The sequence below is a fragment of the Coloeus monedula genome (assembly GCF_965178545.1).
Source record: "Coloeus monedula genome assembly, chromosome: 18".
Lineage (NCBI taxonomy): Eukaryota > Metazoa > Chordata > Aves > Passeriformes > Corvidae > Coloeus > Coloeus monedula.
In genome coordinates, this window is record NC_138798.1 from 14,139,364 (window position 1) to 14,157,822 (window position 18,459).

The 18,459-nt window shown below is 43.6% G+C and overlaps 1 protein-coding gene across 5 annotated transcripts in view; it reads left to right on the plus strand.

Annotated features, from left to right (window-relative positions):
* Positions 1-18,459, plus strand: part of LOC309580053 (mediator of RNA polymerase II transcription subunit 13-like) — a 43,187-nt gene that overhangs the window by 15,172 nt on the left and 9,556 nt on the right. For 4 of the 5 annotated variants that reach the window (XR_014226942.1, XR_014226943.1, XR_014226944.1 and 1 more), the window contains exons 2-3: positions 4,575-4,812; positions 16,127-16,557. Coding sequence is in view for 1 of the 5 variants with exons in the window: in XM_082293765.1 (XP_082149891.1) it covers positions 4,575-4,812 (238 nt within the window). In the remaining 4 variants the exon portion in view is untranslated. The remainder of the gene's footprint in view (positions 1-4,574; positions 4,813-16,126; positions 16,558-18,459) is intronic. The other variant, XM_082293765.1, reaches the window with a different exon arrangement.

The window sequence follows — 18,459 nt, forward strand, 5'->3', positions numbered from 1 at the left end:
CACTGAAACCTGAGTTTGTGTCCCTTTCCAAGGCACTCTGTGATGTTCTCTCTAAGGCCGTGCATCTGAATAAAGACGTCAGCAATGCACTGTTTTCATTAGTGCCTATTTCTTGGGGATGTTTTGGGTGGTTTTGGATGCCTGTATGGAATTTGAACAACCTCTTCTACCCTGACAGCTGCTTTTGAAAACATCAGAAACAGATCTTTTTGTGTCTTGGGAATTGCTCTGCAAGAAGTTGGATGCTAGTGAAGGGTCTGGGTATTACTGTTAGTGATCCAATTTCTCTGTTTCCCTACATGCTTGGCCCCGTGCATTTAGAACTGGCGTCTCACAAATGTTCTGTGTCCAACTGCAGTTAGCTGAATTTAGAAAAAAACTTCATTTCAAAACAGCCCCTCTTATCTGAGCAGTTGAACTCTTCACAGCACAGTCCTCCATGACACATGTTCCTTTATAAACCAAAGCAAAAATCTCATTTAATGCATGATTTGCTAACAGTGTTGGATAATAATAAGTATTTGTAAGTTCCTTTTTTTTGTCAGGCTTTTTAGTTTTAAAAACATTGTAGCAACTGCAATAAGCCAAGACTGTGCATATGGGAAGAGATGCAAGAAACACAGTAGATTACATCACCTGGCAAGAGTTCTGCTTTGTTCTGCATTCATCTCTAGCCAGCTGTGAGTTAAACAGCATGTTCACAGTTTTGTCCTCAGGTTGGCAATTTTGGTTTCTGTCTCAGTGTTTCAGGCTGCTTTCAAACCAGCAGTTTTACTAATCAGAGCAGCTCTGCCCTCGCTGACCTGCTTTGCTGTCCTCAGACTTCCCGGTACAAGCATCTCTGTGGCTGCTTAATGAATCAGGTGTGGGGACTGATCTGAGTAGAGGAAAAAGTCGTTTAATCCAACCCTTCTGGGTTTGAGTCAGCCCAGCTCAGTGTGAATGTCTGAGCAGCAGCTGAGTGCTGCAGGGAAGGCAGCCAGGCCAGGCCTGCTCTGGCACCGGTGCTTGCTCCTGTCAGTTGAGGTGTACATGAGCTGCAGTCTGGGTGCACTGTAGGGCTGTGTTTGATCTGACTGGAGCTGTCCCTGGCAGCGGAGATCCCCCTCCACTCCCCCTCCTGGCTGCTCGGTGATTCCCTGGCTGCAGGATGAGCTGTCAGGGTGCTGAGCCTGGAAATGTTTGTCTTTCTCTTTGTTTCCCTTGTTTAAATCGGTGAAGTGATCCCATTCACCCAGCGATTCCATGACCAGTAGATCCAGACTGGGACATGGAGATGCGTGTCTGGGGCTGAGGAGGAGGCTGTGTTGGGTCAGCCTGTGCTCACTGCCGATGAAGCACAAGCGAAACCACATTTGGCTCTTCAGAGCACTTCCCAGAACCACAGGCCACTGCTTGTCTTGTCTGTACAAACTCTGCTACAGATGGAGGCCTCTTCAAACCAGGGCTGTTGGCTTGTTTAAAGCAATTAATGTAAATAACCCCCCCTGTGGATGCAGATCTTCTCCCTCTAGTGTGTGAAACACTTTACACAGAACATCAGTAGAGGCGTAGAATGTGTGTGTTTTGGGTGTAGTCTGCTCTTGTGTATCCCTTCAGGATTCAAATCTCCTTTTGAATTCAGTTTTAATTACCATGAGGACACAATCCTGAAGTTCTGAGGGATTAGTATTGGTGCTTACCTATTAAAAATTTAAACAGAAACAGACATATCCAAGTACATGTGCTGAACCACATCTCTGCAACCTGGACTGGGAAACGATGTGTGAGAGCTCATTTAATGCTGCTGCTGACTCCAACCCCCCAGGACTTGTCTCTCCCTTTTTTCAGGAGTCTCCCTCTGTGTGGATGGGCACCGGTGTGATCCAGGTTAGCAGTTTATCATTCCTCACAGTCCACAGAATTACAGGCTCCAGGAGTTAGCGCAGAATTAAGTTGGGTGCAGCCCTGCTGGTTTTGCTGTGCTTTCCTTGACTGTTTCATCCCTGCTCTGGGTGGGATGTTGGTGTGATGCCTCTGAGCTGGCAGGAGGCCACAGGAGCCTCTCTGCTCTTTGGAACAGCTGAGCTCTGGCTTTTGCTGTGTGGTTCAAGCGAGTGCTGCAGTTGGGTGAAGTCCTTTGTTCAGTTGGGTTTTTTTGGTTTTGGTTTCTGTCATCTTCCTGTTCCATGCTCTTTGTGACTTAGCATATGTTCTTAGCTGGTTATGGCACAAATATTTAACATCATTTTTTTCACAGGTTGCCTGTACTGGCACTAATTTTTGGTGTTTTGTAGTTCATAGTTGTATTCATTATCCTGTTTCAGAAACTCTGTCCGTTCCTTTTCCAAGCAATAGCTGGGGACCCATGTAGAATAGATGTAGATGTTTAGGAGGAGCCCTTTCTCTTGGACAGTTATTTAGTGTGTGAGGTATTCCAGCACCCTACTGTGCAAAAAATAACTTTTCTCCTTCCATTTTGCCTCTTCCTCCTGCATTCCCTTGTCCTTGTTGTGCCAGGAAGGTGGCACGTGGCTGTGCATCTTGGCCAGCCTGGACTATCTTTTCCCATTTCCTTTTCCATAGTCCCCCAACCCTTTAGATGGCTGATCAGCATTTCTGTCTGCATGCAAGAGCTCAGTGCTGGCTGTAGGAAACCTCCAGCTGGGACAATCCAGGAGCGGTGTCCTGCTGGCAGGATACAGGATGGCAGTGTCCCTTCTGCCCTGTGGAGCTGAAGGTGCCTGGTGATTTAGGGGCCTGCAAACAATAAACCCAATTTCCGTGCTGTTCAGTGTTCCATAGGTTTTTCCCCATCCCAGTGCAGTGCTGTATTGCCATGTGCCTGGTGAGGCCTCTTCAGAGGACAATTAAATAGGCAATATTTAATTTAATCAGTGTTTGGGGAAATAGTCCTTGAGGCAGAGTCCCAGGAACTGTAGCCATGGGCCAGAGCCCTGCTGTGCCAGGCAGGATCCAGGAATGAGGTGGAACTGTTTCAGAGGATGTATTTACAAGATCCAAGAAATACTTGTGGTTCTTTGCTTCTGTTGTTGGTATGATGAGCATCACCTTCAGCTCCTCAGCAGTTAACTAGCCAGCTTCTGAACCAGTGGCAGTTCCTTCCGAGTACTTTGGTGGACAAAAGTAAATTTTAGAGTTTAAACTTGTAAATGGACTAAGTTTGTGGACTGGAAAAGGGAAATTCTTCTGTGTGTGATGGGGAATTTGGGTTTTGGAGGAGTGGTTGAATATTGTTACACAGGTGATGAAAATGAGAGGAATACATGAACTGCAAGTCTTTGGTCTTATTTTGGAGTACAAATTCATCCCTACAGTCAGTGTTTCCACTGGGTCTTTCCCGTGTCCCTGGCAGTGCCCTCTCTTGTCAGAGGTGCAGCTGCTGCCCTGCAGTGTTTGCACTCCTTGCTGCAGACCAGCTGGCTGCTCCTGCAGGAGCACCTGGGGGCCGAGCACCAGCTGCTTCTGGGCAGCCAAGGGAAGGTGTGAACCTTGGAAAAGAAGCAGTGGAGGGAATAGCAGCAGCAGGAATGTGGTAACGGGTTGGAAAGTAGAGTACAAGCCCTCTGTGTGAGCAGGGTATACACACACCAGTTGTGTTTGGTAACAGCCAGACTGTCCTGGGGGTATTCCCTGTCCTGTGCTGGGCGGCAGAGAGAAAGGGGAGGCTACAACAGGGGTGGGGCAAACTGGGAGTGGAGGAAAACCACAAAATCACACAACACCCTGAGTTGGAAGGGACCCACCAGGATCATTGAATCCAGCTCCTGGCCCTGCACAGACACCCCAAGAGTCCCACCCTGGGCATCCCTGGGAACGGTGTCCAAACGCTCCTGGAGCTCTGGCAGCCTCAGGGCTGTGCCCATTCCCTGGGGAGCCTGGGCAGTGCCCAAAGAAAACCTTTCCCAAATATCTGGGTGCATTTAGGACTGGCGAACAGGATAGCAAATCTGTTCTTTTTGTTCTTCCTTGATGGTTAATAGGAGAATTCTGTCTGATTGAGAGACAGTAAATGGCAACTTTCTTTATTCTGCTTTTGTTCATTTGGGCAAAATAAAAAGAAAAAGCCCATTTGCTAAACTTGTAACATCACAATGTGAAATTGTTTCACCTTTTCCATCAAGTCACTGGTTTTCTTATGTCCTGTGGTGCTTTGTTTGTGACTTTCAAGTGGCCAACTTCTGGGCTGACACTGAGCTCACGTGGCCACCAAGCAGCCTGTAGGGAATGAGCCTGGTTCCCTCTCCCTGTTTGGTTTTTTTCCTTTCTAACTTGTAAGATGACAGTAAGATAACAATAAGGTTAGAAATTGAATGAAGCTGCTGGAAATGAATAGAATAGAAATGAATAGAAGTGAATCAGGCTGTGGTGAAAACCTAAATGCAGGTGTAAGCCAGGTTTATTCAGCGCTGTTTCTAAATTTTTTCCTTGAAGGGGAATAAAGGAAAATACATGAATAGGAGGGTTTTTGAACTTGAATTGAGGAACTAACTATGAAAATGAAATAAACTATGAATATAACTAAATTATGGAGGGATCCACTGACTCTTTTCTTCCTTTTGTGTTTCCCACAGGCTGAACTCACAGGCATCAAATGGCGTAGGTACAATTTTGAAGGCCATGGGGACTGTGGGCCCATCATTTCGGCTCCAGCCCAGGATGATCCCATCCTGCTCAGCTTCATCCGCTGCCTGCAGGCCAACCTGCTGTGCGTGTGGCGCCGGGACGTCAAACCCGACTGCAAGGAGCTCTGGATATTCTGGTGGGGGGACGAGCCCAACCTGGTCGATGTCATCCACCGCGAGCTGCACAGTAAGTCACTCTTTTCTTTTCAAAGGTTCTCAACTGGTTCTATTTTTTCCAATGAAAAAGAAGCTTTATTTAAATCTTCAACGTGCTATCATATGTGATTTTGTTGTAATTTGTGGTTTAAGACCTACAGGAAAACAAAAATGCTGTAAATTTAACTTTTTTTGCCGTGAGTGATGCGGCAGATAAAATGTGAAGGGAAACTTGAACTCAGGAGTTCATGACCTGTAGTCATGACTTGGATTTTTGTGGAACCTCTAAAAATTGAGTAAATTCTAGTTCAAAGGATGATGATAATAATAATAATAATAATAATAAAATCCCAGCTCTGGCATAAGGCAGTAGCTGATGAAATAAATCACCTCTCCTGTAGAGTCAGGTGAACTCCACGGCACCCCAGGTAAATCCGTGAGGTCAGGACTTGCTCCTTGGTTGTGCTGCAGGATTTGAACATAATCCGAGGCAAGTTGCAACAAGTGGGTGGAATCAGAGGCAGGAAGGAGCAGGTGGGTCAAAGGTGATGGGGATAAGTTGGTGACTATGGGCTTTATGCAACTGGGATTGTCCTCAGAGTCTGCAGAATGTGGAGCCTTAACATGATAAAGCTTCTTCTGTCTGTTGTGATCCTGTTTGGGTTTGACCATATCCACTATATATTATTTTCTTTTCAGTGGTGTATTGTTGCTATGACAAGACTTAGTTTGTCTGAACTAAAAGGTGTTTTATTAGGCTGTATGAATTTTACCTCCATTTTCACTTTGTGTCTTGCAAGAAAAGAACTGAAGTTCACCAGTTCTGGAATAATAACAGTAGTTAAAAGAAAAAATCCAAGCCAATCATAAGGATCAGGTTCTAGTTTCTTGGTTTCTTGCAGTGATTTTTTTATCCTCGTGACCTTTAGACCTTCTGGTGACTTGGTGATAAAATGCGTTTCAAGTACACAGAATATTTTGTTCATCAGGTGTGCTTGAGTTGTCCCTTATCTCCCACTTGTACCCTGCACTGTTTGGTCCTGGGTGATGGTATATTCATTTCTCTTCATTTGTTTTTCTGTTGCAAGCACTGTTCCAAAGTTCCTGCTCTGATGGCTGCCAGATTGTTTATTTGGCACCAGAGCCTGTGAAATCACAGATACGGAGCCCTGAGTACCTTGGGGTGTGTTCCACGCAGGTAGCCCTGTGATCATGTATAATTAAAGAGAAGGCTCACAAGTGCTGCACTGAGCCATTCCACTGACATTCATCTTTTATGAGGCACCTGTTTTGAATGAGGGCATGGGTAATATTTCTACTTACCCAGCAAAGCTTTAATAATATATGCTTTTCTCTTAGTGAAATATAGTTTATTTAATATTTCAAATGCAGGAGATGGGACTTAAGTGTCTTTTTATTTGAGGGGAGTTGCAGGTGATGCTTCTGTTCCTGTTGTAAATTGATGGAGCTTGTTTATATCTGACATCTTGGTTACAACAATGTGATGCTGCTTCCAGTGGTGCTGCTATGGAAATCCACTTAAATGTATGGACAGCTGAACGTGCTTGGGTGCAGTGTGGGGCAGGGTGTAGCAAAGAGAGGAGCATCACTGTCACACATTATTTGCCTGGTTCAAAATTCTGTGGAATCATGGAATTATTTAGTTTGGAAATGACTTCCAAGGTCATTGAGTCCAACCTGTGCCTGACCCCCCAGCCAGAGCACGGAGTGCCACGTCCAGGTGTTCCTTGGACACCTCTAGGGATGGGATTCCAAACCTCCCTGGGCAGCCCCTTCCAGTGTTTCACAACCCTTTCCATGCAGAAGTTCCTGCTGCTGTCCAGCCTGAGCCTCCCCAGCCCAGCCTGAGGCCGTTCCCTCTCCTCCTGTCCCTGTTCCCTGGGAGCAGAGCCCGACCCCCCCGGCTGCCCCCTCCTGTCAGGGACTTGTGCAGAGCCACAAGGTCCCCCCTGAGCCTCCTTTGCTCCAGGCTGAGCCCCTTTCCCAGCTCCCTCAGCCGCTCCTGGGGCTCCAGCCCCTTCCATGTCCTTCTTGAACTGAGGGGCTCAGAACTGGACACAGCACTCAAGGTGTTCCAGCATCCAGGCTGGAGCCTTCCAAGCAGTAACTTTAAGTGGAATTAAATCTGAAACTTGTCTGTTGTCATGTGTGTAAATCCTACAAGGATAGATTTCCTTGTTCTATATTAAAAGCACATTGAAACACTTGTAGTGACTTATCAGATACAGTTCAAAGTGATGTAAATTGTGTAAGTGTTGTACATTTTCCTGCTGATAGGGCTGTCGTGCTCTGTTCAGTACATTTTAGAGTTCAAACATCAGTATTGACAAAATATTGAGCCTCAAATTCTGCCAGCCCAAGGCATTTATATCCATTGATTCCCTGAGATAGGATAAAGGACACAGTTTGTGTTCACTGTTTTGTGCAGCCCCAAGGCAAAAGGAACAAGTTTATTCTGCTTTTTATTGTATAAACAGGCCACAATACTGAAGTATTTGATAGTTGAAACGAGCTTCCTGAAAATATAAAGGATTTTTCCATGTGGGCATACAAACAGAAAATAGGAAAGTTACTGAAGCAGAGTTTTCCTTGCCTCTCAGCTGGGCCAGGATAACATGATGCTTTTTTTGGGATAACCTGCTCAGGAAGTGAGCTGCTTTGGCTTCAGATGCTGTTCTGCAGGTTGGATTGTCACTGTGACTTAAGAGTTCCTTGAGCAGAGCTTTGTTGTTGTGTTGTATTCACATGTTCAGGAGGCACAAGGATGTGATGCTGCAAATCCAAGTGGAAGACTAGAGTCTATCCAAAACATTGTCCAAAACTATCCAAAACATATCATTTCTTCTGAGAGATAGGAACTTTAAGGAGTAATGGCTGTTAATGAAATCATGAATTCTTATCAAGAATGAAGTTTTGGATTTCTCTTTTCCTGCCTAGGACTTGTGCTTTGAAAGTGAAATAATTTGGTGATTCTTAAATCACTAAATTTTAAAGAATTTAATTTTTAAATATTATGTTTTATTAATTCAAGTCTAAATTATAATGATGAATTTTTCTGGATAACAGAGTCACTCCACCCGTGCTGTATGATATATACTGCTTTCATAAACAGGTGAAAAGTCCAAACTGAGGCTTTGCTTTCAGAAGCACTTCAAAAACTTTTGCTCATGAACTCTAAGCGTTCCTTTATAACATTCAAGATTTGGTAAACAACAAATCTGCCTTTAATAAAAGAATTTCAAGTAGTCCTAGGGAAAACAACTTAGTGGTTGTAAACAGGAGGTACGAGGAGAGTTGTTTATGTAGTAGCTTTCCAAAACTGTGGATAATTAAATGCTGTCACGGGAGATTAAGTAAAGACAATTATTTGCAGAGCAGTTGTAGATCAGTGGAGTGGTTGGATTAGCCAGGCAGCTGGGAACTTCAGAGGCGTCTCTTGCACATTCTCCTACATTTCTTCTTCCTGCCAGCCTTAACTGGGGTTCTCTGGTTTCTATCGTGGTGGCATTTAAAACTGGAAGAGGGGTTGAAGATCTTTATTTGGTCCTGGGTGGAAGAAGCTAATTGGTGTGGGGTCAGTGAGTGAGGAAAAACCGGAGTGATTCTGTAAGTCTGAAAAAGTTCAGTGTGCTTTAGTTTGTTGAAGTTTTGTTTTCTGGAGGATAAATGCTGCTCAGTGATACTGCCTGGAGAGGTTTGGCAACTGTTCCAGCCACGGTACCTTTTCCCATAAATCCGTTTTCTTGTACATCCGACAGAAGAAGTGGAAGGAGAGGAGGGAGTGTCTGACTGTTGGCAGCGTTTTTGACAGGAAAGTTGTGGATTTGCAAGTTGTAGAGCTCTCATTTGCATTTGGTGACCAAATACCATCTGGAGCATCAGAGAGAATTTAGACTCAACTCTTGGGTTTTCTCTCTTCTCCCACCCCTGCCCTGGACCCTCTGGGTCCCACACGGGTTATAGGGAAGGGACATCTGTTCCTCAGTTCCCCCCTTTGCTTTTGCAAAGAGCACTTTGCTCTGACATTTTACACAACTCCAGGAGTTGGACTTGATGATCTTGTGGGTTCCTTTCAACTCAGAGTATTCTGTGATTCTCTGGCAGTTTTGTCTGTAAATTTGTAATCTCTGTACTGGATTTATGGATATATTCAGGTTTGTCTGCTGCATCTGTGATACAGAATATTGGAATTCTCAGGGATAATGCAGGGATAATGATGTGTACTGCTACTGAGAACACAGCTTGGTGACTGTAAGCACAGCACTGGAGGTGGACTCTGGAAAGCTGGCAGGATGTGAGACAGGAGCTTGAAAATGAATAAATTCTGGGTGTTTGATAGTTCTTTAAGTAAAACTGCATCCTTCTATCAGTTTAGTAGCTTGTGTGCCTGAACTCACTGATTCTGGTAGGTATTTGGGATTTCCATCTGATATATTGCCCTTGATCCATTAATTTCTGGAGCTGCTTCCCCAGAAAAGAGACACTAATCCACTTTCTGCTATGTAGAATGTAAGACTTTGGGTGGAAACGCTTATGAAGAATAGATTATCTTGAATTAATTAGGTGAGTCTTTCCTGAAAGGTTATTGTACATGATCTTTGCAGCTTGGTGAGTTTAAAAATGTAGCTGAAATTTGAGCTGTGACAGGAAGAACCCGGAGCTTTGGCTCGTTCCTGTTTATGAATTCTTGGCATATCGGGCTGGCGCAGCCGTAATCCCCCGGCGCTGATAAAAGCGAGGAGGGAAAAATGCTGCCTGTAGGAAGGGCTGTGTGCAAGGCACCCACATTAACCCACGTGGTTGTACTCCCAAATGAATTTCTGCTATGGTTTCTCTACCTGGAGTTTGCTGATTTTTTGCCTACAGGAAAGCAGAACAGGCCAGCTCTGTTTTAAAGGATTTGTCTCGAGGAGAACAACTTGCCCCAGAACTCAACTTAGGTGGTTTTATTCCTGTTGGGAAGGAAGGGTTCCTGATGCTCCCTTATGAACTGCCAGATTTCAGACTTGCATTTATCAGTCAAGTCTTCTAAATTAAGTCAATGTTTAACCTGTAAATGTTTAGTAGTTGGTGTCTGTCAGCATTTATTAGGGATTAAAAGAAAAATAATGGAAAACGTGGGAAAAATGATATTTTTTGGTTCTGCTAAGGTAAAAGAGAATAAAGCAGTGAAAAATCTACTTTCCATTTCAGTCTGAGTCTAGTTAAGGTTCTTTCAGGGTACTGTGTTATTTCTGCAATTGGGAGCTCTGTCAGGAATTACAGTGTGTTGTAAGCTCTGTGTAGTGAGATACGTTAATTATTGAATGAGAAGATGTTCCTGTCTGTTCAAACATATTTTAAGTGTGTGAAGCAATGCATGAAATGAAGACTGAGCCCCCTTGCCATGAAATGGGCGTTCAAACGAGAGTGCTCCTCAGTCTTCATTCTAGGATGAGATTATGGGAAGGGAGAGAGTCGCTGCTGGAATTGCATTACAGCTGGATTGGAGACTTCCTTGGGTTTACCCAAAGGTTACTCCTGGGATCCCTGGGCTTAGGTGAAAGCATGGGATGTGCACTACAACAATTTTATGCACCCTGAGTAACTCCATAAAGCCCAGAGCTCTTGCCATGCCCAGTGGTACTGGGAAGGAGAGCAGCCAGGGCATGGAAAAGCAGCTCACGAGCACGGAATAAAGGAGCTGAAATGCAAGGCTTTTGGAAGGCTTTCCATCTAAAAAGCAGCAATGAATATCAAGCAGCTGAGTACCACTTATTAATAATTTGAGTGAAATCTGAAAATGGTTAATTGCCGGTTCTTGAGCGCGGAGTGGAATTAACAAGTAGGTTCCTATGACAGAAGACTTTATTGGAATATTAAGTTACTGAAAAGTCTGTTTCTGGCTTGATTATTTTCAATAAGATAAGTAATTTGCATATTCTTAATTGCCTAGCATAGATTATTCCCAAAGACATGAAAACAAAGTTCAACTTTTCCATTGTTTTGGCAAGAAGATGGGCTTGAAAAGTGAATTCCTACTTTCTCAGCTCGCAGAATTGTTCCGTGACCCTTATATCTGACACCGGTAATTGGTGTCCAGTGATTGCCAGTTGAAGTTCAGCTTAGACAAAATAAACTTTTTCTTTTAAGGAGGCATATTAAATGAGGTTATTATGCCATCATTTGGGATTAAGGAATTGCTTCATGGGAAAATGCCAACTCCTTTTATACACATGAAGTTGACAAGAGCCTTATTGTGTCTGGGTGAGATGTCTTCATTTTGTTTTGTTTTCTTTTAAAAATAAATGTTCTTCCCACCACTTCAACTCCTTTTACTTGGAAGTTGGTTTATGGGAGTAGTTTTAAAAAAAAATTAAAACTGTTTGGAATTCTGACTGCAGTTACCTTTGCCTTAAATCCTCTTTCCTTCAGTGGTTTTGTCTCCCCATGAACAGGGAACCTCAGTGTTCAGAGCAGGATCCAGTGAGTACATGTAGCATTTGTGAATTCATTACCAATTCTAGTCAAGAAATGGACTTCACTGATCTTGTGTGTCCCTTCCAGCTCAGGATATTCCATGGATCATTCTCACAGTGCATTTTCCCTCTTTATACAGCTGGAAATATGTAAGGCTAAAAAGTTATAAAAAAATCTGCAATCTACCAAAGGGCCATATGTAAGAAAGCCTGATGCTTTCTGTTATTTTATTTGTATCACTCAAGAATTAGCATCTTGATTTTGTTCATGTCTGGGAATTTGGAGCTTTTCCTGTTGATTGCAACAAATTACCTTGTGAAAACAGTTTGAAGGAAAGACACTGATGGAGGGCAAAGCCAAGAAATTCTCTACTGCTGAATCCATGTGCTTCCTCATAATCTTTCTGCTTTCCAAATGTAAGCTCAGCTCAATTGAAATAGTTGAAATTTTGAATAATTAACCTTTAGGTTTTATTGGGCACACAACAGTTCTTGTTTTTCTCTGGTGCTCTTGTGGGAAAAGGAGTTGGTATTCCTGAGGCAACATTAACAGCTGCCTTCTGGAGGGACACTTAATGGTCCTTGGCAGGACTGTTTCAGCAAGGCCAGACTTAGAGCAAATCCAGGATATTTAAGGTGGGATAGAACTGGTGCTGTGGAAGTGGAACTGCCTGGAAAGCGCTGGAAATCCAAAGCAAGGTTCCAATAGCTGGGAATCCCTCCCAATACCAGCAGCGTGAGGTGTTACTAATGAATCCAGGAGAACTATTGTGTAAAATGGGCTTGGAATTAACTGGAGTGTTGAGAACAAACTCAAGTCCAACTTCTGAATGTAAATAAAATTGATGTGTTACCACAGGCAATTCGGTCAACCACGTAATTAGGTTTTTTTCCCATGAAAAAGGAGACATTGTGCTGCAGCAAAGCAGTATGTAAAGGATTTATATTCTAGTTATATGAAAATTAAACAATCATTAAAAGACTGTATTTTAAAAAGTGCTGCTTGGGGGGGGGGGCGTGGGGGGGCGAGAGAAATGAAAAAATCCAATCAGTAGAATTTATTTTTCAGCAATGTATTGGGCAATATCAGCCACAGCAGTTGATGTTTTTTCCTTTAGGGAATCTCTTTTTCCAATGAAATGAACTCACTTAACTGTGTGAAGTAAATCTAAGTTAGCTTGAAGTGAAATCTGCATTAATAGGGCTCATTACTGATGTTTGTATTTTCATGTATTGAGTAATTCTAAGAACACAGGGTAAGCTCTACTGGAAAATGTAGGCTTTAAAAATAGATGAAATGCCACCTTCAGAACAAAATGATTAAAAAATTGCATACAATTGCATTTTGTTAATGGCATTTTTAGAATAATTAATGAACTTTAAGTGACAATCAGGGTGCTGGATTGCAAACAGAAAACACTGAAACACAGCTCTGCTGATGTTAACACATCATTGCTCTTCAGAGAGAGATGGTTTTCATTACATAAACGTTACTTTCTTTATTCTAAAGTTCCTATTAAAGGTCGTAAATCTTACTACAGAATTCTTCTGCTCCAAACCTGAGACCAGTCTCATTTTAAGTGGACTTCATTATACACCTGCACTTACTTATCCTGGGACTTGACTGTAATCTGTAGGACAAGTACCTTGGATACCTGGCAGCATGTCCATGTGGCAATTCCCAGATGTGATCCGTGGCTCGGGGTGTCAGTGATCAGCCAGGAAAACCTGGGGGAGGCAGCTTTGGAAATGTGAAGTCTGTTCCTGATGTTCATTAAAACCCCAGGGCCCTGAAGCTGGAATATGGCTTTTCCAAAGAAGCAAACATAACCATAGTCCTGCGTGGAATGAAGAGGAGGAGCAAGTGCAAAACAACTGGGCTGTAGTACATGGGATAGGTTAAGAATGAGGGTGGATTCTTACCTTTGCTCTTTGCCCACGGGAAGTGGGGGTTTCAAAAGGAAAAGAAAAGGCTGGAGTTGTGCTGTTAGTTGAGTATCAGTCTTTTGGTTAAAAAGAACCAAGCACCCACTTGTGGCAGTCACTCATATGATGGTAAGTAGAACTTTGAGTGGAATGGTGTAAAATTGATTTTCCAAGGCTGAAATGCTCAGTAGTTAGGAGGAAGGGTACAAGCCAGAGGAAAGGCTCACTGCAGGACGGGCACAGCTGAAATGCTTTTGCCTCCTTCTTATGTAAACCACACTTAAATGTTCCCGTGGAGCTGAGCAGAGCCAGCAGGAGCTGCAGCCCGGGCCCGGGAGCTCAGCCTGGCTCAGAGCAGGAGAGGCTGCGGTGCTGCTTTGGTCCCACAAAGGCCCTGCAGCTGTCCCTGTGCTCCCTTAGCTCAGGGCTGCTGGCTCAGGCACAGTTTCAGTTTCTGTTCCAGTGCTGAGGCCCGGGAGCTCCCTGAGCTGCCTCTGCCTCTTCCCAGCCCTGACTCTGCCTTGGCACGAGCCCAGTGCTGGGCTGGGCCCTGGCACAGCCACTCCGGTGTTCCCTGGCTGTCCCAGCAGCCTTTCCTGCTCAACCCTCACAGCCCTGATCCCTCTGCTCCTCCTGGGCAGTGCGTGCCAGTGTTTGCACAAAATCATGGGTCATTCATTGCTTTGGAATAGTCAGTGAGCCAGAGGGGCCAAGCTGAAATGCTTCAAATTTCTGTAACAAATTGATGGGTGGATCCTACAAATCACCAGGCAAAGGCAGCACCTCAAATTCCTGGAGAAACTGAAGTGTGAATTTCCTCTGTTAAAGCGCTTATATTGATAAACTTGGTTTTAGAAGGAAGAACAGGTGGCAGGTATGGCAGTTTCTAGACAGGAAATAAAGATCAGATTTTCAATAAGCCATTTCTATGTTGTAGTTGTTCCATGACATTCTTGTTGCTTCTGAAACGCAAGTAATAGAACACCTTTCCCACCAAGGGAAACTTCCAGTCACAGGTGATGAAAGGATCATTGTACAGGATTTTTTTTACTGGAATGGCTTTAAGAATTTCGTATTTATTCTTTAAAGCTCTCTAAAGAGGTGGGAGGTATGGACAGTGTTACTGTGCCCACAGGGGTACAGCAGGCCTGGAGGCTGATGGGTTTGTGGTTCTGGGGAGCTGGAAGGAAAATCTCTTGTCCCTTTGGAGTTTGATAAAACTGATTCTATGCAAGACTTGCTACATATGTCAACAAAATTCCCTGGAATCTTCTCTAAGGCAGGTGAAGGGGAAGTGTGTGGGGTTTGTCTCCCCTGTCATTATTTTTGTCTCTTCTGTATGAAAAGGATGTGATTTCTGGTATCATGCTGATGAGCAGTGTGACTGTAAAGCAAGTTTGGCTTCTGTATTTGAGTGATGTCCTCTGCTCTGATCAAGGGATGGAGGTGATGGTGGACTGTGCTGGGATAGGATGGGGAAGGGCTTAACTGACAATCCTGCCCTTTCCAGAGATATTCCTGAGAATTCTGCCACTTTAAATGGCTGCCAGTCAAGAGGAATCTGCATTCCTGTCAAAAGCCTTATAAGTTTTCTTTAATGTGTAATTGGCTTATTGAAAGATAGCATTTTATTTTTATTTTGTACTAACTTACAGTTTGAATACCTTACAAGTAACTTAAGAATTCTCTCACTATCCCTAACAGCCCTGAGCTGGGAGTCTAATTTGGACTTTCTATACAAAGCAAAGTGAGATTTCCATTGCTGCAGCATACTAAAATAAATTAAATACTTCACTAAAGCTGGCGTGTCTGGAAGTGGTGTCACCATTGTTGCTGCTGCTTCTCTGCTGGTGTTGGTGCTTCCAGCTTCAGTAAGGCCCTCTGGTCTTCTGTACAAACCCATGGAATTTATACCCAGAAGGGTTTTGCAGTCCAAATGGAGGAGTTCCCACTCATTTATTCCCATTCTTTGGGAAACTGTTTTCAGGAGCTGAGAGTAATAAAGAACAGTGGGTTTGAGAGATCTGTCCCAAGAGCCTTTGTACCTGGAGAAGTTGTCCTTGGAAGTGCAAAACTTCCAGACAGATATCCCCTGGCCCAGCTGTATGTGGAATTACGGCTCAGTGCCTCTCTGCCTTTTTCCTAAACTAAACCAGACTGGAGGAAGCATTATTTTATTACGATTTCTATTGCTGTAAACCACAGTTAAGGCCTGGAAAGTGTGAAGAAAAATGTTTTGCCTGCAAGACTGTTACTGCTCAATCTCAAAAGAAATGCACTCTGGTACTGAAATTCCTAATCCCTCCCTTTTGGGATAGGGGTTCCTGCCTGGCCTTGTCCTGGGAGGTTCTCAGTGAGCCCACAAAGGGTAATTGGTGAGCAAATGTTACACTCAGCACTGTTTGCTTGTCCTGCCCCAGACAGCTGCTGTAGGATGGCTGAGCCTGGGGGCGAGACACTGCTCACATTCAAGGGCTCAGATTATTGTGTGGGAAGAGCAGAGACAAAAGATCCTGCTGCTTAAGGGTAGACTAAATAAATCTTTGTATTTAGGAGAAGAATTGCTGTCTGAAGTGACTTTTGAGTTTAAGGTGAATTTACATAAGTTCAGTTTTCAGTTTTTCAGTGAGTTTTTGCAATTATTTCACACATTTATTTGTTTATTCCTGAGTAGTAAACACGCCAGCAAACCTGTGTTATAAATCCCCTAGGGAAATGTTAATTTGCTTTATTTTCCCTCTTCAGGTACTGACTACAGTTTACATTTTGTCATTAATGCACTGAACAGGAGTTTCTGAAACTCAAAATGTTAAAATTTGAGTCCAAATTGCCACTTGCTGCCTTCTTAGGATTCCTGCTTGTGCTCCTGAAACACTGGGAGAAGCAACTGAGTTTTTTTAGTAGTTTCTGGTGAATTTACTTGCTTTGTTTAATTGACAGGTACACTGAAAAAGTGGAGACCTTGGATTACTGGTGCATTGGGAAATCTGGAAGCTGTTCATTGTCCAAGATGCCATTTTCTGGAGCTCGCTGAAATAGCAGGATATCAGAGCTGTGATGCTGATGTAGCCTAAATAAGAGGGGCTGTGGAAGGAGCTGCCCACGGAGAAGGCTCCGTGATTCATTTCTGTGCGAGTTCAGAATCTTCCAGTGCTCAAACTGCTGAGCTCAGGAGTTCTGTCCTGTCATTTGTCTTTGTTTTAATGGGATTAAGTAATTATGTGTGCATTTTCTTTCAACTAACCAGCCTGATAAAAGCAGGCACAACTGAAGAGCCCATAAATTGTTGGCTCTTGTGTTCCAAGCAGAAGTGCTTTGATGGCTCTGCAGATTTTTACATCTTGGTGCATATCTATAGCTGCCCTACTAAGGTGAGTAAGACTAGAGAGCAGTTTATGTAACTGATGGGCTGAGGGTCTCCCCTTGGGAATGTGCCTGGGGGAAAGTGGATCTCAGCCACAGGGCAGTTTTAAGGGAGCAATCCCTGGCACTTCCGAGCAGAAATAGAAGCTGTTCTCCCCAGCACTGAAATAACTTCATTGGAACTAATCATGTCTGGTATTGATACTTTGGATGTATCAGTCGTGGATTCAAATACAGATTTTGCTGCTGCTTTGCAAACCCTCTGCCTGTGTCCTGCAGCTGTTAAGACTCACTAGTTTTTTATAAGTTTGACATCCATCTGATTTTTCAAGTAGGAACTGCTCATGGTGTATCATGGCATCTGCAACCCTTTGTGTTTAATGAATTCATCAGGTGTTTGCTATGTGATATCATCAACCCACTTAATTCTTTTTAGAACTTCATTCTTTCTGCATGGCGTGTTTATGCATTCATTTTTATCTTTACTGTTAATTCAAATTAAGTCTTGGTTCGAGGGTTTATGTAATCACTTTAATGAAGTGGCTGTGCCTGCTCACTGCTTCTTGTTTATTTTAAATATTGGTCCGGGGAAGTAGAGGTTTTAATGCATTCCAAATTATAACCAGCAATAACTACGCAATAGTCCTCTATGAATTCAGTTTTAAGAGCTCTGCATATAAGATGACTTTTACACTATTGTGCTGTCTCATAATTTCATGTGAGAACAAGCTGCTGTTAATTTGTTTTCCTGTTAGTCCGTATGTGTCAGAGGCAAAATTTGTCATTCCTCTTCTGGCTTGAAGTTGTGTTGTCAGCAGATCCACTTCTTTTCTGGAGTTTCCCTGTTACACTTAACAATGCAGTTTCTGAATTTTTGGGCTTGTGGCCACTGAATCCCAGGTAGCCATTTAAATTAACCTGTTAGGATGAGCGATGAATTCCTGCATCCTAAAAATGATTTCTCTTGTCACCTGTACAGTTTGTCAGAGGCTTTCTGTGGTTACTTTGCACATGTTAAGTGGTCTTGGTTGAAGAACAGTGACCTGTGATGGAAAGGCACAACTTCTCAATGCCGGTGAGGGGCAATAATGAGTCCAGGCCCCTTGTTTGCCTGTCATACACATGGAGTTGTTGGTGTCCCGGTTTCCTCGTGCAGTGGACAGGTTCTGTAGGAATGCTGAGCTCTCAGGTCATTATACCCTCCCTCACCTGGCTGTTTGCAGTGGTTTCCAAACCTGGCTGCTCTTGCTTTGGGATCTGGAGCTGCGGATCCGACTGGAACCAGGAACTGGGAGCTGCCTCAGCCAAAGCTTCTGTGATCAGCATTTCCCCCCGGCCACCCGCTCTAAGCTGTGAAGTGATCCAGGATGTGTGTCCAGGATGTGGGATGGAGGAGGAGGAGGGAGTCTTGGTCCAGGATTGCTTTTAAGTGCTTGTGCTGAACAAGCAGGCAATGCAAATGGTGAATGGAAGGGAAGGCTGGTTACTGCTCCACCTTGTCTCCGTGTTCTAGGAGCTGGGGAAATTGGGAAAAGGAGAGAGGGCTGCTGTGGAAATGTTTGAAACCAGCAGATACCCATTTTCCCCTCTCGCTCCTCACACTACTCCCAGCTAAGTCTTCCTGCTAATCCTCACGTGATTAAGAATGTTGGATGGTGACACAAAGAACTCTACAAAGTAATGCTTAAGGATATCCCGCTGTGTGCATTTGATGCCACATCTGGGATGAGATTATAAATAAATAAACAAAAAGGAAAAAGAACAAAAGAAAATACAACCCTGAATTCCCATGAACTGTAACTTTTTAAAGCCTTTGAATATACAGTGCTTGAGGAAAATGGAAGAAGCTAAGATATTTTGTACAAATATATTAGAAAAGAATACAGAGTGCATTTGGAGTACAAAGACTC